This window comes from Danio aesculapii, chromosome 3, assembly GCF_903798145.1.
Source record: "Danio aesculapii chromosome 3, fDanAes4.1, whole genome shotgun sequence".
Classification (NCBI taxonomy): Eukaryota; Metazoa; Chordata; class Actinopteri; order Cypriniformes; family Danionidae; genus Danio; species Danio aesculapii.
Window position 1 is genome coordinate 19,887,297 of NC_079437.1, and position 26,504 is coordinate 19,913,800.

Here is a 26,504-nt window from a genome sequence, read left to right on the forward strand (position 1 = left end):
GAAGTGCTACTGCACCATATGTCATCGCGCTAATCACTAGGCTATTGCGCCTACTAAAGAGTCTAGGAAAATTAATGTTAGTTTTTAAAATATAATTTATTCCTGAGATTTATTTATTCGAATTTATCCTGATTATTATTTATTCGAAAGCTGTGGCCTATTTTCACCATCATAATTCATGTTTTCAGCATCACACTATAGTCTTTAGAAACCATCCTATGCTGATTTGATGCTTTTTATATGAATGATTATTATTAGTGTTAAAGGTTCTTATAATGTGGAAGAAACATTTGGCTTTTCATGATACTTTAATATTGAATACAAGATTTTGAATAACATGCATTTAAATGAAATTATAACACTAAAAAAGCTGATTATTCAAATTAATTACTTGATTAATCAAATTAATTATATATTACTCAAATCAACTATTAAACATAATTAAGAAAAATGCATATTTTTTAATGGTAGGCTTCTAAATCTAAATTCCACAAAAGATTTAAAGCCTGATGATAATAATGTTTGTTACTCTTTTACATCAATTCACCACATTTTAAGACTTCCTGCAGGTTCGTTTGACACTGAAGACCAAGTAAAACTGCTAAAATTCACATATGTATCGCAGAAATGAAGTTGATCACTTTAAATATTATGCTGCTTCTATTTTATGATTAAGTAGTCTTTGTCAGGCAAAGCAAAAGCCTGATTTTTATTGGGTATACAAGTTAATTTATAAAATAATTTCTAGGATAATAGATTTTCTTTAACAAAAAGTATAAATTGTAATATACACAGGTGATTCTGCTAGTATCAGTCGTTTGGAGCCAGAACAGTCTTAAAAATACATTTACAAAATACAATTCATAGATACACAACAAAATACAGATTCACAAAATCTAATTTGTACATTCAAAACACCATTCATATATACACATCCAATTCGTAAATTCAAAACAAGTTTCATAAATATGCAAATCTGGTTCATTCTGTGAAAATATTGATGATTTTTACTTGTGAATTCACGAATTTTGTTTACAAATTGGATTTTGTATTTTGCATGCACATTGTAAATGTATCATTTTTGAAACTGAACTGGCTTCATACAATCGTATGTACAGAAAGCAATAATAAAGTGTCCAGCAGGTGGCGGCGTTTACCATATTTTTCCTCACAGGTCCCGTGGAAACTCCTCACTGCTTCATCCTTTACGACCTGAGAGGCTCAGCCTGCTAAACCACAAAGTCATTTACATAAACCGTAAATCTCAGATTCGGTTTTATCAGTCGTATAATGGATGTGAATTACAACTTAAAAGCCTCTTTGGCATTTCACTTACCGGGCAATATGTTGGTTCATACTGAATTGAACGAGGACAGGGTTCAAATGACAGTAAATTACATGATTGTTAATACTATTATTAAATATAGTGCTGCAGATATGCTTAATACCATTAGCATTTGAGAACGTTGAAACGACGAGAAAAAAATTAGATACTGGGTGTCACGTTACTTCTAAAATGCCTATTTTTTTATTTCTATTTGTGATAGAATAATAAAAATATATACATTGCACATTAATTAAGCCATTTTTTAAAATTCATTCGTTTTTTTAATTGTTCATTTCAATATAATGGAGTATATGCACACTGACTTTTAATTTCAGTCAGCCAGCCCCTGGGCTTCCGGTTACCGTAGTTGTCATCCCATACAAAACCGCAGCGTGTATGATCTGGGGCCGAATGGGTAAAGCTGCTCAGTGTAGAAGTGCGTCAAAATTCTAAGAATGACTTCATTTAACTTTTATTTCTAGACTTAAGATTAAAGTGTGATTTATAAACGTTCTTAAGTGTTAAGACTTAGTTTCAGCTCCTTAATTATTTAGGAGTGTTTGGTATGTATCTTAACCTAGTTAGGAGTAACAAGTTGGCAGCAGAGAGACCAGGCACCTTTCAAGAACAAAAGAATTTGTTGCAATTATATGATGGCAGGGAGTTGCAAAAATGTTTGATCATGAGGGTATTCTTTTTGTAACTAATCTACTCAGAAATGCAATAACTTCTCACACTACGAAACAATGCCTTAACTGCAGAAATGAAGGTAACAATAACTGCGTTTTTTGGCGACTGGAAAGATGCATCAGTACACCAGCGATGACTTGGGCCCATCACAATCCACAGTCACCAGAGTCATAAACAGCACTATAGCAGCACTAACAACACCAAACATAATAAGAAAGTTCATTGACTTTCCAAGTGACCTCCAAACTATACAGCAACAGCAAACGGCTTTTATTAGTTGTTGGAGCCTTGATGGCACACATGATGTTCGCATCATTACTCCGACTGTAAATGAGGAGGCATATGTCAATAGAAAAGGATTTCACAGCATCAATGTTCATGTTGTGTTTTATGCCAAATACAAGATCTTGTGTCAAAATGGCCAGGGTCAACACATGATGCTTGGGTTCTTTCAGAGAGGGGCCTCACTGGGTTATATGAACAAAAGTATGTTCCCCCTGGATGTCATCTAGAAGAACACTTTCCTCCTTGGACCAGTTAGGTTCTCTCTTTTTGAATCCATTTTTAAGGGTTTTAAACTTTGGTCTTTCTTTTATATACAGCTAAGAGTGCAATTTACAATTGTGTGATTTATCAGCTTAATGACTTAAGTAGCATCACATTTGTCCATGCAATCAATCAATTTGTGCAAGATTGTGTAAAATGCATGTACTTAATTGTATTTTTTTCACACAATGCAAAACTACTTCTTAATGATATTTTAAATTATTGAATAATTTTATTGTATGAATTCATCAGTGAATGGTGTCCTGCTGCTGTGACTTCTTCCTTGCAGGCTCCTGATATGCTGATTCAGAAGTCAAGAGCGGCCATTTTGTGTTTCAATCATTGTAAACCTTAATGTACAACACTTAATTCAGAACTTAAGAATCAGTCTCAAACTTTACTAAAAGTTGCTTTTAGATTCTTTAAAAAAGTATCCTACTATTTAAAAAGTCCTACTTCTTACTAAGAATTTTTTTACACTAAAGTAAAAGTTTAAGAACATTTTTTAGAAGTTTTATACATACGGCCCCTGATTTCTTTAAAAAAAAAAAAAAAAAAAAAAAAAAAAAAAGATTTTACGGTCTGGCTGAGAAATAATATAAAGTAGGTATCAGACCAAATAAGAAGCACAGCAATAAATTATTTTTTTTCCGCGCCATGTCTTTAAAATACGGAAATAAATGTTACCCCAGTATTTTCAATGGAGGTTCTGCGCTAGCCTGCTGCTAACGATGGCGCCTGCGTTTAAAGTTTTTTCATCTCTTTAACAACCATAATGGAGGCTTAAGTCTATTTAACTGATTATTTTTGAATTACATTACAACATCAATGCTGTAAAAGGAACCTTATGAATTTGAAAATAGTCACAAAGCTTTCATCGGAAGTTCATCATTGGCTGAAAAACACTAGCTGTGCATATATCCATCAGAGAAACGCTTCTTAAATCTTTTTCCATTGCATTCTATTAAAGGGATAGTTCCTCCAAAATAAAAATTCAGTCATTTAGTCACTCATTCAAAACATATTTGTTTCTTTCTTCTGTTGAACACAAAAGAAGATATTTTGAAGAATGCACCCATTGACTTCCATAGATTTTTTTTCTACTATGAAAATCGATGGGTTCCAGCAACCAACATTTTTCAAAATAATTTCTTTTCTGTTCAACAAATGAAAGAAACTCAAAGGATTTAAAACCACACGAATGAGAAAATATTATGAGGTGATTTTTTTATTTCTGGATGAACTTTTCCTATAATTGGTAAGACATTTAATGTGTATATATATATATATATATATATAATAAATTAAACAAGTGTCACTGCCTGGTGTTTTGAAGACTAAAGTAACATACTCAGGCAATTTTCACTGCGCCACTGGCCGCAATTATCTCTTTCTCTCACACAATCGCGCACACACTAAGCAGGTGACACAGAAGCTTTGTTTCAGCATAAAAGGAGGTCAAACACAGCTTCGGAGCACAGCAGGAAAGAGCAAGAGTATATATTTCAGCCGAGAGAGCCAGAATTACAGAACAGTCTTCAGGCAACTAAACAGAAGCCCACTCAGAAGGACAAGATGTGTATTCATATTTACATTCAGACTTGGTCAAATAAATACATAAATTATAGGAATAAATTAACAATAATTACACAAAGTCAGAGATTATAGTCAATTCTAGCTCAGAATATTACTTTTTAACCAGATTCCAAACCAGTATACCTTGCTATAAAATACTGGCACTATCCATTCTTTAAAAGGTAATGGTGTCCCAGTGTAAAACAATTCAGTAGTATTCTGTGTAGAGATCATTCTCCTTCTAAGGCTACATTGATGCCTTTGGACACACGTGCTAACTTTAAATCAGAAAATAAAAAGTAACATGACTAATCTATGATAAAACTCCTATTATAGTGGTCCAGAACTAAAACTCTGAATTCAGCTCTATGCAGTGCTTTTAAAAGTATTGAAGTATCAGGCTTGGATGTTTGTTTAGCACCCAATCTTGGGAAGATTCAATCCTAGAATCCACCTTGTGCACTACTCTCCCACTTACACCCCTAATAATACTGTTAAACTGGCGGCCTGGTTTGTGAGTTCAGCAAGACTAATGGGCATGTGTGATGACAACACTGTTACAGCAATGACACTTTTACAGTAAAAGTGACAATATCCAGACAGAAACAAAGGATGACAGTTTGGTTTAGGAGAAAGAGCGCAACTGTTACCCGTTAAGTGTGCTGATTACAATCAGTGGTATCACAGACGCCATACTGTGGTGTGGATCTATTTAGAGGTTAGCGAGGGCCATTGTGTTGGCAGTGTCTTCACATAAAACTGCAGGAAAAGTACAGAGCGATGGCTCAGGTTTGTCCGAGAGCCCTGCCAACTTGGTTTTCAAGTGCAGCGTTCCAGTGGGCAGCTCGATCCCTTCCCCCCTTCCTCCCTCCGACGTCTGGATCTTAAAAGGATTGAAGTAATGCAGCAGAGATATGCTAATGCATTACCTCAGCCTCATCCAAATCCTTTAAATGACCCCGCTTCTCCTTTATAACTGCTGATTCACTAACTAACTGGAGGCAGTCGCTTCCATCTTGTTTTCATCTGTGATGAGTATCAGGAAGGGGAATGAAGTCAGGCCATTTTGTCTACGCCACAGTGATGTGAAGGGTTGCTTTTGAAAAGAACAGCTCGGTGATTGGCTTTGCTTTAAACTAATTCACCCGTAATGTGGATAGGGATAAATAATAAATAAACAGATTCTACAAAAAATCATCTAAAATAAAATAAAAATCTATTAAAATGTTAATCTTAATAAAAATGTATGTACAAATCTACGAATTTCAGATTTTGTTTCTGAAGAAACAGAGAGAAGGGGATCTGTCAATCCTGGTAGCCATCACTTATTTTAAATACTGTTCCCGCTGCATTCCCATCGGCCCTTATTTCTGAAGCTAATGACCATGGTATTCTACAAATGATGCACCAACTCTGAAGTGTCCCCCAAACCCACTGCTCTGACTCAAAGAATGTGCATGTTAGGGAGAAATCAACCTGTATTGTTTGGTCTTATTTTTCTTCTCAAACAGAGATGAGGGTGAATAGCGAGTACACAGCTTCATTTTTTTCTTTTTTTTTTTTGCTTGCTGACCCGAGCCACTGGGTCAAAGGTAGATCTTATCCATTGTAATGAGATGATCTGCCTTTGGTTTCCTATTTGGCCTAACAACCCTGTACCTACTATCTCATTCTATCAATCTCTCTCTCTCTCTCAGTGCGAGTCGGTCTCTCTTGGGCTGTATCCGTTGGCGGGGGGCAGGAGGGAGGTTTTGGGCTCAGAGTCTGTGTTGCTAATGGGTGCTTTGTGCCGCGATGCTCCGGTGAAGAGACGGAAGGCGCCTCTGCAGATGAGGGAAAACCAGTAGACCTGCGGGGCCATCAGTAAAGCCGCACCAACGTTACACTGCCAGGGAACAGACAGTGGCACCATGTAGAAGGGGATGGACGCGTATCTGTGACATTAGCACAAACAAGCATGCGTACAGTCAGCTTATATTCAGTAATGAATTATTGGTACAACCCTTTGAAGAAGATCTGATCAATATAGGTATAACCCTTAGAACCAGGTCTGATAAATATGCGGCCATGTTTGCAATAGGCCTGTACAATATATAATTTCAGCATCAATACTGCAATGTGCACATCTGCAATCGTCACATTGCAGGATCTTCAGTGTCAAGTTAGGTTTATAATTAACCAAGAACCATAGTTTAGAATTGGGCTGGACGATATTAAGCTTCAGCATTGATATCGCAATGAGATCATTCGAAAGCGTCACGCCGCAGGATATGTTTAGTCTGGATTATAGTTTATGAATTGCATGGGTTTTCAATGTGTGTGACTGTATGAGGATTTTAAAAGCATTCAGGCCTAAGAAATTATACCGTTTATAACTTTAACAACGATTCATTTTACTGAATTATTCATAAAACAAAATACTATGCTGTATTATTTTACATTTGATTATTCAATTACTGTACCTAAATACTGTTAGACTCTACGGAAAACAATAAAACAGCACAATTGTATTGTTTTCTTTATTGTATCCATCTATGCTTGTAGATTACAAGGATTTGTGATCACTGTTTATTATAGTTTATGCATAATTCACTCCTCTTGAGACTCATCCCATTCAATATAATGTAATAAATAACTAATAAATGTAATAAATAATAGTATTCATATCACAATAAATAAATTGCAGAACAACACTATTGCAATGTTAGATTTTACCCAATATTAGAATGTGATTTGTGGAGTCACTGTAAAGTTTAATCTTAATAACGTTAAAGATTTTCATTTGAATATGCTGTTAAGGCATAGGACTGTTGTGTTTAAAGCATTTCGGCATTATCATTTATTGATTATAGCTTTAAAAAAAGATTAGTTGAATTTCTCAAACATCTCAAAAACACATAATTGCAATGTCTGCTTATTTCCAATATCGTGCAGCCCTAATTTGCAATGCCTCAAGGTAGCTATTTCAGGCATGCCGGACCCATCTACTATCTAATTGAAAGGAGAAATAATAGAAGTGCATGTTTGAGGCTGGTCTTGTCAATGCACAATCCAAAGATGCTTCTCTAGTCACTGACAGTTTCTATGGGGACTGAAGCTTTAACAACAGCTGCAGTGATACAATGAAGTTATCATTGAACATAGGCAGGACTTACTCCATCATATTACTCTACAATATGGCCAATACACCATAATAATTAGAAATTGCCAGATTGTCACTTTGAATATCTGAAATTATTTCACTGTTCTGCTTTAGGGTGATATTTAGTATCATTTGAAACTTCCTTACTGGTGACATATATAGAATTTCCTTTAAGATTACTTTATACTGTGATGGCAAAACAAAAAAACAGAAGATTTCTATACAGTTTGGCAGCCTTTTCTGTTGCATTTTTTTTTTAAATAGCTTTTTTTATATATGTTACCCATCTTACATATCTAACCCTCTCTGTATCTGTCGTTTTTTCTTGCTTTTGAATGAAAAAAAATCCTCCAAGAGTGTATTAGAAAGTCTGATATATGACATTTAACAGTAATGGCTTTCTTAGGTGTCATTTGTTAATTTAAAAAAATATATCTTTTTAAAATTAATTTATTTTTATTTGTTATGGTTTTTTGATGTTGTTGTTTTTGTGTTTGTTGTTTACTTTCTTTATTTTCCTTTGAATATGGTTCGGAGAGTAAAGAATGTGTTTAATTACCACCCAATATGTTTTCTTCAATATTGTGAAATTAATGTATTATGGTTTTCTTTCCCTCACTTGTAATAACTTGAGAATTGAGAATTGTCAATAAAAAGACTAAGATTACTTTATACTTAATAAATCTACTGCGTCTTTAAAAATGGCTTTGCAATTTATTTCATGCACCATCATATGAATAATAGTCCTGGTGCAAACCCGGCCTTTTGAGATAATGCAAATATTTTCATACAGAAGCTATAAGGTGATGGTTCCTTTCACATTTTGAACAAAGAAACTGCATGAGTTGCATTTTCATGTCATTTAAAACCCAAAATTGCATCTTTAAGGATCAATTACTAATCAGTTAGATCTTTCTAATAACTGTTTAAGTCCCTGGGAGCCCTAGGGATATTTTGCCCCCATGTAAACATGTTGAAAGGCCTTTTTACTTCTATACCAGCGTCTTGCATCGTTTTTTGCATTTCACATGATTCTAAAAATGTAGAACTGAAGTTAAAAGAAAAGCTTTAAAATGGCAAATCAAGAAGTGTTTTATTCCAGACTACATCTAATGTTGTTAAAAGCAAAACCACATTCTGTTTTGAACAAGTCCTCAGCGGTTTATTTAAAAAGATCATACTTAGGAAATGTAACTAGTAGTACAAGTGTTTAAGACTTCAGATGCTCAAATTTATATTCTTATGAATAATACATCAAGTGCTGCAATTTTAAAAGGTAGAACATCCTATTCAGGACCAATTTGGTCCTGGTATTATAATCAATTCTAGACAACAAATCTTATGATTATCTGTGGTTTTTACAATAATTTATAATGATCTCATGTTAAAATTCTGGGTCAGTACAAAGTAAGAAATAAGATGCATTTCTAAATCACTTTTAAACACTCACCTGTTTGATCTGGCTGACTAACATATTACGGGTTAATTCCATTTCTAAATGTTTCTGTTATTTCTCTCCTTTTTTCATTTAAATGCATGTTAATATTTTTGCTCTGTATGTAGTTTGATTTTATGTACAGTTCTTGGTCAGTTGTGTGGCTGTTAGCAAATGCACTTCATAAATAAATTAACTAGATACATGTTTATGTCTGACCAAAAAAGAAAACCCAGATTTAAGAATCCATGTTAATACGAGAGGCACTGCGACTGAGTGCAGAAAGAGCGGACAAAAGAAAAAAAAGGAAAGAAATTAGGTGAAATAAGAGTGTTAAACAGTGACCGTACCTGCCATAGGCGTAGTAGAGGTAGGGGAATAGAACAACTCTGCAGATGAAGAAAGTGACCAGCATAAGAGCTCCATTGACTTTATGTAGGAGAGTGTGCTGTTGCTTGTACTGAGGCAAAGAAAAAACAAAAAAAAAAAGGAGAGAGCGGGAAGTAGAGAAAGAGAGAGGGTTTAAAAGATAGAAAAATATTAATAGGCAGGGCAATGAACCCTGACAACCTTGATTCAATGTTCCCCAACACATATTAACACTGAAGAAGTGACAGAGGGAGATGTACAACAGAGAGTTGTCAGTGAAAAATCATTGTCAATCAATCAGATGCTTTAAGATACACTACTGAGAAAAGAAAAGAAGCAGAAACCAAAAAAATCCACTTGTCTAGGTCAGTAAAAAGAAAGACACACTGATACAATGAAAGAAAAACACAGGAAGATGGAGGAGAATGACTGTTTGTGTTTAGTACCTGGATGAGTATTTTTCCCAGACAGACAGACGGGGTGCTGAGTTCTGCCAGAAACATCACACCCTGGAAATAATCCCCTTTGCCCTGTCTCCAGAACTAGAGGGGAAAAAAAGAAGAAAACAGAACAGAAAGGACACAATAAGAAAGACGGAAAGGGGGGGATAAAAAGGTAAATGGACATGAAAAGGTAAGAGGAAGACAAGGATTTGAAAAGAAAATGGAATATAAGTGGATAAAGGGAAAAGGCATAGATAGAAGAGAGAAGATTCCAAGATAGAAAAGAAAAGGTAAGGATAAGGAGAAGAGGAAAGGAAATAAGATAAAGAAAAATGGAAAGGGAAAATGGAAGGCATTGTATGTGGAAGGAAAAGAATAAAAGGGGTAAAGGAAATAAAAATAAAAGGAAATGAAAATTGGAGCCAAGAAATAAAAATGGAAAGGAAAGCAAAGGGGGAATAAATGGAAATTGGAGGCAAGTAAATTGAAATAAAAATGGGAAGGAAAGAAAGGCAAAGGAAATAAAAATGAAAGGAGAGGAATAAAAGGAAGAGGAAAGGCAAGGGAAATGAAAAGGAAAGGAAAATTGACAACAAATGACAACAAATGACAATGGAAAGGAAAGTTAGGGGATAGAAAGGGAAAGGAAATGAAAGGGAAGGAAAAGAAAGGGAAATTGGAGCCAAGTAAATGGAAATAAAACAATGGGAAGTAAAGAAAAGGAAGGAAAGAAAAAAGGGAAGGGAAATAAAAAGGAAAGAAAAGAAAATTAAATGATAGAGAAATTAGAGCCAAGTAAATGGAAAGGAAAGAAAGGGAAATAAAAAAGGAAAGGAATATGAAAAGAAACGGAAGGAGAGTAAAGGAAAGAAAGGATGAGTAGGAAATAGGAGCCAATTTAATGGAAATAAATCAATGGGAAGGAAAGAAAAAAAGAAGGGAAATAAAAAGGAAGGGAAAGGAAAGAAAAGGAAGAAAAGTAAAGGAGATTAAATGAAAGGAAAGAGAAATTGGAGCCAAGTAAATGTAAATAAATCAATGGGAGGGAAAGAAAAAGGAAATAAAAGGAAATAAAAGAGACAAACAAGAATAATTAAAAGGGAAAGGAAGAGAAAACAGAAAAGAGAAAAGAAAGAAAATGGAGGCTTGTGTTAGAGGCTTTAGTGTGGTTTTATCAGAGGAAGTGCTGCGGAGGTTCCCCTGTCTTATCAGTCCTAAACACTTGTTGCCATTTAAGTGCAGCTAATGCCAGGGTGCTGCTTGCTGCATGGCTGTCGACAGCAACAGTCTCCATGGATACAGAAGGAGAGTGATGGGGAGTATAATTACAGGGTGAAAGTACACAGGCCGGTACAGGACAACTTGGACTGAGGCACACTACAAGATTACGATCCCATCAGTCATGAGGCCAAAACTCTGTTCCTACACGCCAAACAGACTCAGATGGGCCTCCATAATTCACTTTATAAACATTAGCTAATGTAAAGGTGCGCATTTATGTCAGAAGACCCCTCAGTCCACTTACCACAGACACGGGGAAGCACACAGTGACCATGACCACATGATGCAGGACCATGAGAAACTCGCGGCGCAGGTATCCTTTGATGGCTGATCTCATCGGTTTGGTCTCGCTCTCCTCCTCGTGATCTTTGACCTGAAGTTTGTACCAGTAGCACAAGAACATGGCATAGATGTCATAGACGAAGTAGGGCACCGCAAAGAGGATATAGCTGGTGGTGAGCCAATGCCTGGGAAAACAAGAATAGAGAAAGTGATATGGGATGACTGCATGAATGTGAGGAAACCCACAACTTTTGGAGTCAATTTGTGCCAAATATTAGGCCCTGTTTACACTAATACGTTTTCATTTTAAAACGCATTAGTTTTGCTACGGTTATGCCTTCCATCCACACTACGCCTGAGTTTTCAAACCCCGAAAACAAAGCGTTTTGGAAATGCTGAAGAGGCCATTTTCATTTTAAAACACTGCTGCTCCGTATCAGTGTGAGTGGGGGAAAATTAAGACATGTGAAAATGCTAAATCTGATTGGGGCTTTTTCTCAATATTAAATGCACAAAGACTACATGTTTATGTGACTGTCATCTTCACTGTATGCATATTTGTTACAAAAGAGAGCCTATAACATAACTGCCTTTCACTTTCATTGAAAAATATGAAACACACCCGGTCTCTTTTGCTGAATATCAGTTATAATAATCAATAATGGCCATTATAAAAGTATAACCTACAATAAGTTTATACAATATAGAAAATAAAGGCAAGCAGTCAGTCAAATGTGTAGAATCAGTGTACATATATTTATATATTAACTTATCTTTGCGCTCAGCCAAAACATGTTACCTGAGAATAAGTAATAGATTCAAAACACCAAAGAGTCGTTAGATAGAGACAAGATGAATGAACATCACGTTTAACAATATAGTGAGATGAGATCCAGCGGTAGATACTTGATGAACTTTCTGACGTGCACAGCTCTCACCTGGGGTTCTGTGCTCAAAGCACCCACTGACTGCCTGGAGCTCAGAAGTCCAGATATGCTGCAGCGCATGCCAGAGTATGTGTGGTCACGTGATGTGCGTTTTCAGCTGTGTAGTGTGGACGGAGATCTTTGCAGAAACACTAGATAAAATGCCACTGTGGACGTAGATCATTTTCGCTCTACAACACCGCTTTAAAATTAAAATGTATTAGTGTAAACAGGGCCTAAGTGTTATATCTAATATATACTAATTAAATGTCAATCATTTAATAAATTAATGATGACGTCATGCAAAGTGGCTATCGAGTCCAATCGCTCCATCAAACAGTACGGGGACAACTCAACAAATGGTAATAACAAAATGTACTTGTCTAATAAGTGATGCGTTTTTTATACATTATTAAAATAACGGTGTCTGTGATGCAGAGAAGTCCAGATACTACACCCTGACTTTAAATAAAATTCATAAACAATTCCTAAACAAATATTTTCTCAATTCAAATGAGTAGCGGCTTGTACCCGGAAGCAGTATTTCACACATCACAACTTAACAAGTGTATACACACTATGCCAAGTAAGGCACATTAAATGTGACGATCTTGTAAACTTCATTTGCTCTTCAGTGTTTGGACTTTCAGCAGTGAAAATTAAACCACACTGAACTGAACTAAGCTGAACTTCAACTCTGAAAACTGGACTGATGCCGTTTTAATTCCCTACAACATCTATGCTAAGCTGCTTTGACATAATCTACATTGTAAAAGAGCAACAGAAATAAAATTAATTGAATAAACTATCCATATTTTCTTTTCACAATTTTAAAAATATCCTGATATGTTCATGACTGAAAACCATAAACAAGTCAATGGTGTTCAGTGCTTTCTAGAGCTTTTAAATTGAAGGTTGTATTGAAAGCAGTGCCTTTATGATTCTTATATAATGTCTCTTTTGTAAAGGTTTAGAACAACAACAACAACAACAACAAGAGGGAGTAAATGAATACATTTCCATTTTGTGGGGAAGTATTCCTTTATAAATTTGACTAGCAAATCAAGCATCTGAGTCGCATCTAAAACAGAATTGTGATTGTGATGCATGAGTGTTTGTTTTTGAAAACTAAATATTCTCTGTGGTTCAAATGTTCGGGGTCAGTATGATATTTTTCCCTTAAGTACTTTAATTCAACAAGGATGCATTAAAATGCTTGCATTAAAAAAAGAGTTTTGAATACTTTAAAAATGTATGATGGTTTCCAAAAAATGCCACAATTTTTTTTTTAGAAATGATCATAAGAAATGTTTTGAGCACAAAATAACCATTTTAGAGGGATTTCTCAAGGATCATGTGGCACTGAAGAGTGAAGACTGAACAAATTCAGGAAAAATCAGCTTTTCCTTTACAGAAATAAAAAAGAACACATTTAAGTATTAAACTCTCATTTCAATAAAAAACAAAAATATTATATCCATACATTTATATATTGTACTATATATATTATCTTTTGTATTAAACATGTCACCCTTTTTCTCAGAAAACATATTTCTAAAGCAGCTGTCTGACTTTTAATTTTCCCTGTATGTTAGTAAAACCAAAGAAATCCATATGTGCAAAGAAAACAATTAATTAGTTTAAAAATTAGGTAATATGAAATAAAAAAAAAATTATGCAGGGAAAAAGTATTGAACATGAAGAAAGGGAGGAGTAGCAAGGCAGTGAAAGCCCAGACAGCAGCTGAAATCTCTCAGAAGTTCTTCAGCAACCCTCTCTGCCCTTCCTGCCCAATGTAAATTAATATTAGCTGTTACGGTCCAACATCTACATTAACAAGATGATGAAGATAAAACCAAGGTGGACATTTCAGCAAGACAACGACCCAAAACACAGCCAAGAAAACTCTCAAATGAAAAGAAAAATCAAGCTGTAGAATGGCCCAGCCAATAACCTGACCTAAATCCAATAGAAAATACTAAATTAGGACCAGATTTGATAGACGAGACCACCAGAACCATCAAGATTTTTACCAAAAAATAAAATAAATAAAATATAAAAAATAAAAAGAAATCACATCTGAGCAATTCATGACCTAATTCTCCATATGAGAGGCGTCTTTAAGCTGCAATCACCAAAAAAAGCCTTTTATATGAAGTATTTAATACATTTCTTTAACTAATAACATAACAAAATTTTCAGATTTTTTAAAATTTATTTTTATGTTTGGGTTGTTACCAAAATCTGGTTCAATTCCATGTTCACAGCTCCTTTAGAAATATTATTTGCCAGGAACAAAACATGACGTGTTCAATACTTATTTTCCCTGCTGTATATACACTACTTCAATAGTTACTTATGACACTAAAACAACAGTAGACAGTAAATAGAAATGTATAGCATTAAAAAAATCCTTCTACTACTAATAGTAATATGTTCAGTTAGATGGAAAACATGTCATTTAATATGTTACAAATCCATTACCAAAGCTATGAATACTTCCAAAATATACTAAACTGAAGCAATCATATTACGTTACATAGCGTTAACATAATGCTGATGCCTGTATTTAAACCCTGACTTGACTTGAGACCTGTCAAATAGGCCTAGCACTTAACTTAGCCCTTTTCTAATTCCCAGTCCTCCTGTTCTTTGACAGAGTCTTTCACAACACATAGCCCGAGTAATTGAGTTTACCTGGCTTAAATCATTTATGAAACATGATTGCTCTGACCTATTTGCGCTGCTTTATTGCACAAAATAAACACGATAAACAAGATAAATTCAATTATGTGAGGCAAATCAAATTACAGCCAATCGCTTCCCACAAAAGCGTCAGTGTGAACGCGTCTAATGGGTTTAACAGAGTGTTAAGATGCAGTTTTGAGGAATGAGCTGAAACCGCTGACTAAAGCTGTCATAAAAAGTCACCGTCAAGTATATTTTGCCCGTCTACTCCATCTTGCTCTCTTCCCCCTCCCCCGGCTCGGTGCGCCACAGTGGATTCACAGATAGGAACTAATTAGGTTGAGAGCCTAATTAGATTACACTGACATAAGGTGTGCATTGGAGGAATGGCACATTCTTAGAAACACTCGGAGTGAAGGGAATACTTTCGCACTCCTACACATCTGGGATCAATTCCATACAAAAGAGAAAATTCTCAGCAGTAAATGCAAACACAAATTAAATAAAGAGAGACACGCGGGAAAACAAACACCTAAGTGAATCGGTGTTGTGTGTAAACAACAGAGAATTGTCCTACAAAATGTTCTCGGTTTAAATGCAGCTGATACTCACTTGTCCTCAATGATGTCTTTACAAGAACAGGCGATGATGTATCCAGCAGAGGATGCCATAATGGCTTGAACGGAGGACACCAGTCTGAGAAACATAAGTGACAAATCAAATGCATGAAAGAAACCATAACTGGCTATGACAGGAGATACTTGAAACCAGTAATAGCAGATTGTGATGACACCAGTTAAAGGAACAGTCATTTGAACAGAAAATTGCACAGCAGCTTTCCAAGCCAAGGAGAAAAGCTCATCGATACATCTCACAGTGCACTGCAACCAAATGTAATCTCATATGCAATATAGACTTTTTCAATGTGGTGATGTCACTGGCCCATGAACATTTCCTGCTTATCAAACAATTTCATAACTGTAACAAGCGGCAATTCAATCATAACTTAACGTTAAAACAGCTATCATCAAATTATTTATCAAAATGTGGCTCTTTTTATACTCTCAGAAGCTTTCGAAATTAAAAATGTAAAACAGGAAACATGTTGGGACCATTGTTATTGTTTACATCCCTCAAAATGGTCTACTGTTACTCAGCAGATCTTTAAGAAATCATATTATGCAGGGATTTTTTAAACAATATGTAATAAAACTCGCACACATGTAAGTGTCCAAACAATGTGTGTGTGAAGTTTCAGCTTTAAAGCACCACATGCATCAATTATTACTGATCTTTTTTTTTTAGGTAAGAGAGAATCAGCCATTGCAACTTAAATGTGTTGAGACTTCTGGTCTCATTCACTTCCACAATTTTTTTGTCATAATATTCATCTTGTTATGCTGCTTGAGATTACAAACTAGTATTTTCCATCTATTTTATCTGAATTTTTAAGCATTGTCAAACACATACTCTTAAAAATGCTGGGTTCCACATGATCTCTTCATGTCGTTCCAGCGCAAATTAATTAAGTTAGCTTAATGGTTTGTACAATTTTAAGTTGGTTGAACATAAAATAACCAAGTTATCCCCCAAAAAACTCAAGGATTATGTTGTTTCAGCTCATTTTAAATACGTAGTTTAAACATGCAGCATTTTATTGAGTGCATTGGTTTGTTCTAGCTTTGTAGTTTGACAGTTTACTGCCATTTGTTATTCTTAATCATTTACACACATGCAAATGAACAGGATGTTCTTACACAAATGCAGAAGAGAGCTCATTTTAGGCCAGTTTAGACTTCTGCATTGAGTGCATGCGGTAGGTCCGGCATAGCCTTCGCAAATGTCACAATGGTCTCGTACCCTTCACTCATTTTAGCTGCTTGTTCAAACTACTTATTTGAAATGATTTGATCAACACAATTTTTGAGGTTTTTTTTTTTGGAACAACTTAATTGTTTTATGATCAATCTACTTAAATTTGTAAAAAACAATCAAGTTAACATACTCTATTTGCGTTGGGACAATTGTGGAATCCAGCATTTTTTACAGTGTTTGCCATACCCTAATGCAGTGTTTCCCAACCCTGTTCCTGAAGGCACACCAACAGTCCACATATTCAACCTCTCCCTAATCAAACACACCTGAATCATCTTATCATAACATCAGAAGAGACTCCAAAACCTGAAGTTAATGGGTCAGATAACGGAGACATCCAAAACATGTACTGTTGGTGTGCCTCCAGGAACAGGGTAGGGAAACACTTCCCTAATGCACACCTCTCAAATTTAACTACATCACAACCACCAAAAACGCAAAATTTATGATTGATTAACTTGGTGGCAGTGGCAAATGCTGGTGGGTCTGAGAGCTGTGGGAGCATTTAACAAGGTTTGAGACCCGTGGAGAAGCTCTGGATGAATACTTTTGTTGCATCGGTACATTTTTTTAGAGGTGTGTGTCAGGGTATGGTAGGCCTGTCACAATAATCAATATATCGACTTATCGCACAACATCGACATGACCTCAATCATTTTTGGTGATGCAATATACAGTTGAAGTCAGAATTATTAGCGCCCCTGAATTATTATAAACCTTGTTTATTTTTTCCCCAATTTCTGTTTAATGAAGAGATTATTTCAGCACATTTCTAAACATAATAGTTTTAATAACTCATTCCTAATAACTGATTTGTTTTATCTTTGCCATGATGACAGTAAATAATATTTTCCTTGATATTTTTCAAGACACTTCTATACAGCTTAAAGTGACATTTAAAGGCTTTAATAGGTTATGTAGGTTAACTTGGCAGGTTAGGGTAATTAGGAAAGTTATTGTATATTAATGTTTTTTTCTGTAGACTAACAAATAAAAAAATTGCTTAAAGGGGCTAATCATTTTAATCTGAAAATGGTTTTTAAAAAATTTAAATCTGCTTTTATTTTAGGCGAAATAAAACAAATAGGACTTTCTCCAGAAGAAAATAATATTACCAGACACACTGTGAAGATGTCCTTGCTCTGGTTAACATCATTCGGGAAATATTTAAAAAAGACAAAATATTCAAGGGGGGGCTAATAATTCTGACTTCAACTGTATATTGCCCATACATTAAAAAAAAAAAACAATTCTAGCAACATTTTAGCTGATTGTGCAAGATCTTGATCTCTACTGGAGGTGTCAGTAGCTATGTTTCCAACTAAAAATGCTAATTAAATTTATGGGCAAAACTGGAATATCGCATAAAAGATATAGATGTGAAGATAGCAGCATTTCCATCCAACGAATCAAAGAGAACAAAATCGTCACTTCCTGATTAACTGACACCAAATACCAACAGTAAAAACAAAATTAGCTGTGGTAGGAGAAGCTGCGTGAGTCTTTTCTTTATTTAATAAATTACATGCGCCTCAGAAGACGATGCCGACATGCAATGAATGTGTGGTGGTGTTTAAAGGCGTGAGACGCAGAGCGCAGACACTCTTGACAGTTTTGGAGGTAATTGATAATATAATAACACTAATACTGAATCGGTTAAGGCATTTGAGAAAAAAACCAAAACAACATTTCAGATGTTTTACAATGTGCTCAGCCTGCTGCTTTGTCCATTCACACACATTTTGATCATCACATGATCTCTTATTACAAAATCACATGACTTTTTTAATGCACATAGTGGAATGGAAAGTGTTTCCATCATAGTGTATGTGCATCTTTTCTTATCAAATAAAAAGTTTATCCTACTCCTATCCCATCTCTAGGAAACATCGATAAACACTCATACACTACAGACAATTTAGTCTACCCAATTCACCTGTACCGCATGTCTTTGGACTGTGGGGGAAACCAGAGCACCCGGAGGAAACCCACACGAACGCGGTGAGAACATGCAAACTGCACACGGAAACGCCAACTGACTCAGCCGAGGCTCGAACCAGCGGCCTTCTTGCTGTGAGGCGACAGCACTACCTACTGCGCCACTGCGTTGCCCAAAAACACTATAATATTTACTACAAATTACTATAATATATTTTCATATGGGTGTCTGACAACTGAAAATAGATCTGGTAGCAGATATCACAGCCTCTGTTACTTTTTAGCTTGCACTTACACAACATATTTATGTATTTAGGATATGCATTTTCACATTCTGATTTCAATGCCTAATTATTAAATTGTTAAAATGACTATAATAAAATTAAATAATGTTAAGAATAAAATATTATGTGTTCTTTGGAAGAGTTTACTTGCATTATGATGCTATTATATTGTCATTCTGCCATTATATAATGAGTGGCATAAAATGATCTTAAAATGATAATTGTTGATCACAATATATTTTGTTGCAATACATTGTACAACAAAATGTAGATATCGTGACAGTCCTAGCGTATGGTGAAGTATATGTAATGTGCGAAGTAAAATCATATTAACCAATAAAGCTTTTGCCACTGAAGATTACGTAATATTTTTAATTATTTAGATTTTATTGATGGATTTTTATGCTTACACAGAGGATTACACTAGTCACAATCACTAATTAAAAATCATTAAAAGCATTAAAAATTATTATTAAATTTATTATTTTACTTTTTTAACTGAAAGTTACTAAAAATCACAAATCAACTGCTAATACTTTCATGTTCATTAAAAAAAATTGTTCTTTACTAGATACACAGGTAAACAAAACCCAGGTAGGTTGAGCCTGACAGCTCCTCTCGACACGTCTCACTTTCTCTTCCCCTTATTTACCTGGATGAGACGATGACAGCATCCTTCTCGCTCCATTTGAGCCCAGGAGCATGTTTCAGAAATCGCTTGGACAGCAGAAAGAGGCCTGGGAAGAATATGGAGCCAGCTGCAAGGATGCTCAGCATAATCTCAGGAAATGTCGCTCAACGTCACTGTCTGTCTAAGGAGCATAAACATCACAAATTTTAGCATTTTGTTTTAATAGGTGTCTAAAAATACCCATTTAATACAAATGTGAGTAAACACAGCCTTGCCATTCATGTAAAGACAAAGATGTAATAGAATTCTTATTACGTTTTTCAGAGTAATGTCTGTTTAGTTAGTGACAGACGTTATGTTTGACCGTTGAATTAGCATATTAATAACGTGGTTCTCACCAAAATCTGATCACTGAAAGAATGAGAGAGAAGGGCAAGGCAAAGATAGAAACAAATAGGGAGGGTAAACAAAGAAAATACATTAGACCACAAAAATCTACTTTTGCAGTCAACACAATTGAGCAATTTTATAATGCAACATGCAAACAAAATGTGCTGCATCAGGTTACCAAAACATTCTCACTTTCAAAGGAATAGTTCACCCAAAAAATAATACAACCATCACTTACTCAACCTTGACTTGTTCCAAACCAGTTTGAGTTTCTTCTGTTGAACACAAAATAAGATGTTTTGAATAATGTACCCACTGACGTCCATAGTATTGCTTCTTTATTATTATTATTATTATTATTAATATGGATGTCAGTGGTTACAGTCAGGTTCAATTCAATTCACCTTTATTTGTATAGCGCTTTTACAACGTAGATTGTGTCAAAGCATCTTCACATAAAAGGTCACAGTAAATAGGAACAGTGTAGTTCAGTTTGTAGTGTTTAAGTTCAGTTCAGTTTAGCTCAGTTCAGTGTGGTTTAATAATCACTACTGAGAGTCCAAACACTGAAGAGCAATTTAACGTTGCGCAGCTCTATAGATAGGTTCAGGCACTAGTTTAGAACAAGTCAAAGTGGGATGAACCGATACCACTTTTTTACAAACCGATACAAGTATAAGTATTTTAATTTGTGTACTTGCCGATACCAAGTACCGATTCCTCGTCCTTTCGACCGAGTTCGTTCTTTCGAGGTAATCTGGGAATACTTTCAATACTGTGAATATAGGCGATTGAAACTGAAACTGACAGATGCAATGGATTATTTTTTTGTCATTAACAATGAAAACAGTTTAATATAGGCTTTTCTGAAAAGACGCATATTTAACTTGATTTTGATTATTATTTTATTTAACAAACCAGTTTGTGTTTTTGGCATTGAAGCATACATAGCGGACTTGTTTTGAAGCACATCACCTCTGTTATTGGTTCTGGTTTATTTTATAGATAACTGACCAACAAAACATACATTAAAATTAAGATACAAATTTTACCAAACGAAATTTGTTTTAAAAAGATCATTTGTCCAAGAAAAATATATGAAGTATATATTTTTGTTCAAGCCCGTCTTACAAATCTGAGCAGGTGGATGGCTTCATGGAAAATAAAGCAATTAATGAGCCATAGTAAATTGCTGTATCACAAACCTCTGCCATATAGGCCTATTTGCTATACAAGTAATACAAGTCATTATTTTTTTTATTCTGTCTTAAGCATCTGAGTATAAAGTTTATATATAAAATGAGCGCTAGCTTGTTTCACCGTGATCATATTGCATATTCGATACATTCTTCAGTAGCCTATAGATTGGTTAATAATGCATTTTATAAATAGATTGTTTATAAAGACTAAGCTATTAATATATAATACATTGATTAATACATTTAGACTTTAAAGTCAGGTAGAACAACAAACCACATCCACGTAGTGAAATACTGTTGAGTGCTTTCGGTATTTCATGCACGATACGAATATGACTATTTTAACCAAGTATCGACCCGATACCCAGATCGGTGCATCCCTAAAGTTAAGGGTAAGTAAATGATGGCTGAAAATTCATTTTTGGGTGAACTATCCCGTTAAGTATACTACTGAAGTCATATTCAAGTCTATTTAACAGGGCATACATTTTAATGACACGACACAGATAGAATCCCCAGGTATCTTCAGGAGGACAATCCCATAGTGAATGCATCCTCTCATCTCATTACTGCATTGCAAGGACTCCTTAAATCATTCCGCACAACTGGCAGATTTATATATCTATATAAAAAAGGGAGAATCTGTACAGCCCTACTGAAATAGGAACGGAAAGGATTAGCAAGCAACAGATTTAGAAAGATTACTGCAGGGAGAGGGAGGGCATCAAGACAAGGGGAGACCGAAAAGAAAGAAGGAAAACGGGTGTGTTTTCAATAATGGGAGGGTGGAGGACATCATTCAGTGCTATGGTCACAGCCAGGGTAACCTTGTGGGAGGAGGTGAAAGGGAGTGTGTTATTGCTAAAGTGGGACTGTGGATGCATGTCTGTAGCAAGCCAATCACAAAAGCTGTGTCAGGAAATGTAATTTCCGTCCAAATCTAAACATCACAGCAAATCCGAGAAGTGCAGTGCTGTCATGCAAGCCTGCTTAAACGAATCTGATGCGACGCGCAAATAATTCAAGAGACCGAGCAGGGCGCACGTCAAATTATGAACACACACACACACATCATCATCAACACGGACGCAACAATATGACGGGTTCAGTTTTCAAACACACTAAATCTCGCGAACAATATACCATAAAACACACCACTGTTGCATTCGTCATTTCGGGTCATGCTATGGTTTTCTCCGTCCGTATAAACAACAGCACTCAAAATCGCTACCTTTATAGCTAGCTGGCTAGCGGCACCCATCCTATTGTGTCCTCGCCAGCGGTCCAGCAGCACGCGACGCGCCGCGAGGCACAGGGAGTCTCGTCGGGACCTCTAGCTAACAGGTTGCATGCGATAGGCCCGCTGGCTGCGTGTGTGCTCTCGGCAGCCAGTAATGGATCGCTTTTCTTCCCACATGGTTGATGGAAAAAAACCGGCTGCCAAAATAGGGATGCGCCCCCCGAGTCCCCAACACGATATGATTATTATTGTGCACCAGTGTTCAGTCCATGCCATGCAAGCAACTCTTGCTGTAACCCGTTCAGACCCGGAGACACAACACACATCAGCATTTCTGTTTTCGTATTTATAATCTAATTCCATTGCAGTGGCAAGCCACGACATCTAGAAGTTTATGCATAATCAATATTATATTATGCTTATTTACGACGATTATATACTGATGCATGATCGTTATGTTGATTGCTAACATAATTGAATTGCTAAACTATTCGAGAAAACTGAAATATTTAAAGGTAACACTTTGTTACGTTGTGTTATATTGTTTAATAAGTCTTCACAACATATTATGGTGGTATTTTTAAATCATAAATCAAATAAAAAAAAGTTTAAATCCTATTTTTCCATTCACATAAGATAAATTGTGCTATAATATTAATTCCCATGGCGTTAATGTGAAAAGTATGGGTCTATTTTTATCATAAATCATACTATTACACTGGAAACAATTAAAAAAAACATGCTAGGCTTAAACTGTAAGTGACATTAACAAAACAGAATGCAATTATTAATCATGATCATCTGCATGACAATTAATCGCCTACACAGGACGAATAATCACTACAGGTTTTAAAAATATATAATATTATAATAATAACAATATTCATTCATTAATTCATTCATTTTCTTTTTCTGCTTATTCCCTTTATTAATCTGGGGTCACCACAGCGGAATGAACCGCCAACACTGAGCAACACACTCTCACATTCGGCCAATTTAACTAACCCAATTCACCTATACCGAATGTATTTGGACTGCGGGGGAACCAGGAGCACCCAGAGGAAACCCAAGCCAACACGGATAATAGCAATATAGCATGCATAATTGTGCAAGCAGCTAACCACAGCTCTTTAGTCAGCAACATGCTGTTAATTAACACTAATCTCTAGTTAACTGTGTGATTATACTACAGCACGACACCGCAACATAAAGGGCACAGCAAATTAATTTGATCTGATTAAGAGTTTCATTTGCATGACAGATATAAGAGCTTAATAAAATATATAAATAAACGTTACTTAACCAAGTATGTCCTCTAGCAGGCGTTATATCCCTTTGTGAGCTTCAAACTTTTTCTCATTACAATGAAATGACCATTGTAATGGTGATTTCATTGTCCCATGAACATTTCCTGCTTGTTATCGAACTGTAACAAGAGGCATTTCAATCATAACTTCATGTTAAAACAGCTATTATTTATCAATATGTGTCTCATTTTAGATTCTCAGAAGCTATAGAGATTGAAAATGTAAAACAGGAAATACGTTGGGACCCTTGTCTTGGTTTACATCCCTCAAAATGGTCTATAACCAAAGAGACACAAAGTGGACAGTCAATACACACTGGCCAGACTTATATTGCTATTGCTGTTACAAGCAAATGATACACAAATGATCTACAAATTTGTTTGAATATAGTAATGAAACTGAAACCATACGAGTTTCTTTTCTGTATTATATATATATATATATATATATGATATAAACAAAAAAAGTAAGTGAGAATTTACGTTGGGGTCTAAACGGGTTAAACCGTAAATCACGGACAACAGCATAAGAATCAAAGGATCAAACTAAACAAGAGCAGAAAATAGCAATCAAAAATAAGGGGAAAAGATTACATTAAGGTCGAGCAGCGTCAGAGGAAGGCCAAAACAATCCTGTCACAGCCTTGCAGAAATCGGATCACAAGGTCCAGGAGGCATCTGTGAGACGGTCCACATGTTGTTGTCAATTCATCCAAAGCGCTTGATCCCCGAAAGCTTCACCGTTTTGGTTTGACAGCACCTGCTGGGAAAATACAACCATTAAAATAGCAGCAAGGAGAGAATTTTTTCAAGGAAGGACGACAGAAATGCAAAGTTCATCTGTGAGCTGTCTGTCCTCATCCACCTGTCCAGCAGACGAGCGCATCCCTACATATAAGAGAGCTGATCCGCGTCCATCTGGTCAGCTCTTCACTCGAGCTGAGTCAGCAGATCAAAAGCTGCAGTGGTCAGATGTGACCACACTCAAACATTAGCCTTGCAAATGACTTATTTACATGAAAATGTAGGCTGCCGTGGCGGAGAGCGGATACCTGGACCAGGTGGATGAAGGGAGAAGCAGGTATCCAGGCAACCACTGTGGTCCCCGGTTCTGCCTCTCTGACCGCCTCACTAGGATTACACAAAACAAGTGGGAACGGGGGGTGGCGAGGAAGGTGGAATGGCTCACATTTGACTACAAAACATGTGCAAATCCTGAACCAAATGGCGAAAGTTGTCTAAATAGAGGCGGTATTCTAATTCGGCTGTATACAAAGTAGAGAAAGGGAGTCACGCTAGCTTTCGGGCTAGCGCTGTGCTAACATGACTCAAAGCCTGGCTTGGAGGATGAATACAGCGGTTGTCTCTAGCTACAAATCTCCGAAAAACGGAGTAAATATTATGAGGAAACGGAGAAAACGCCGGTTTGACTTACTGTGATTCGCTTTCGGGTTACAAATAACGTCTTTGCGAACGGCCCCGGTCGTAAATGTGTTGTTAAGAGATTAATTTTACTTTTAAATCTGCACCGCGACTCTTAGTAACTATCTGCTGATAGGCCGAACAAAAGGAACGCGACGTATTTGCCCAGCGTTGATTGGCTTACGGCATGATTGACAGTAAGCACGACCAATGGCGAGTAAAAACAAAGTGACCTGATAGTGCGAGACCGTATTAACTATTTATGGTCCGACGCCTTTATTGTCACCAACATTCATTGTTTAGGAGGGAGTCCTATTTTGCAAGCTATGCAAATGTGTTCATATTTTGATTGAATATTTATTATTATATCGCTAAAATAGAGATTTTGTTTACATTTTATAAAAAGGGGGTGATTTAAATTTAGAATAAACGTGTGGTATTTTGTCAATAGTTTGTTTACATAACAAAAATCAATATGCTAATGCTTTAATTAAAAAGTACATTAATGCCATTTAAGCAAATCAATTATGCACACAATGCAGTTCCTGACATGGCAATGTTGCTATGTAGCGAGTTTAGTATCCACTCCATAAACTGCTTTATAACACACATGTAATATTACATTTATATTAAATACAGCCTATTTTGATTTTGTCAGACATGATTGGGAAAACTATTAGGATTTAGCTTATGTCAAATATATTTTCATAATAAATACTACTGGGCAATACATTTCTGTTCAAACATCAGGCCCTTGGACCCTAAAATGTATTTGACAATACAACATGCATACAATATTTAAATGTGTTAAGAGAACATTATCTTATATCCTATTTTTAAATAGTTATTTCATTGATTCACAGAATTATTCAGTGACAAATTTTCACAAAGCATTCAAAATAAAAAAAAGCAGCATCTTGTTTGCCGCAGCTACATTTAGTCTAAAAACATGCAATTTTGCATTTAAGGTACTATTTGCTGAGCTGTAACAATAGTTTTAATTGAAAAACTAGATTTTAAAAGAAATACTCATATTAGTCTAGGGTAAAGATGTCCAAACTAGGGCCTGCGGGCCAAAGTTGGCCCATGGTAACCTTTGATTTGACCCATCATCCCATCTGAGAAGATCGGGAGAATGATGGGGATGATTTAGAGATTGTAATGTCAAATTTAATGTAACCCTTTGTTTGTTAAGCTACAAAAAAAGGCTAACTGAAATAGAAATGTTTCAATTTAAATGCTGTAATTCAGTTTAAAATGTACATACTGTCACTCGACTGATAGAGGACAATGCAGAGACTTTGGTAAGGGAATCAAGGCAAAGGCAGATTCTGCTTGACTAGTGTATTCAGCAATAATTGCAATAAGTTCTAATTGAAAAAGTTATACTGCATTAGTTAATACAATTCAAAGTAAAGTTTTCTATTTTTAAATATTATGGAATAAATTAGGAAATTACCCATGGAATCTTTATTGTAATATAGCTTGGTATATGTATCTTCAGCCCACAGCTCT

At 35.6% G+C, this 26,504-nt stretch overlaps 1 protein-coding gene across 4 annotated transcripts; it reads right to left on the reverse strand.

The window, feature by feature from the left end:
- Nucleotides 1-4,032: 4,032 nt before the first annotated feature.
- Nucleotides 4,033-25,088, reverse strand: tlcd3ba (TLC domain containing 3Ba). 4 transcript variants are annotated; one of them, XM_056453335.1, is made up of 8 exons: nucleotides 25,003-25,088; nucleotides 24,162-24,330; nucleotides 19,454-19,609; nucleotides 15,317-15,400; nucleotides 11,053-11,275; nucleotides 9,531-9,626; nucleotides 9,066-9,175; nucleotides 4,033-6,072 (listed from the first exon to the last, which is right to left on the reverse strand). In XM_056453335.1, the coding sequence occupies exons 3-8, from the start codon at nucleotides 19,576-19,578 to the stop codon at nucleotides 5,832-5,834; spliced, it is 879 nt and encodes a 292-aa protein (XP_056309310.1). In that variant the 5' UTR covers nucleotides 19,579-19,609; nucleotides 24,162-24,330; nucleotides 25,003-25,088; the 3' UTR covers nucleotides 4,033-5,831. The 4 variants fall into 4 exon arrangements, with proteins under 4 accessions (XP_056309310.1, XP_056309309.1, XP_056309311.1 ...); XM_056453334.1 differs by having other exon boundaries at nucleotides 19,454-19,613; XM_056453336.1 differs by having other exon boundaries at nucleotides 19,454-19,613; nucleotides 24,162-24,327; nucleotides 25,003-25,079.
- Between the last annotated feature and the right edge of the window lie 1,416 nt (nucleotides 25,089-26,504).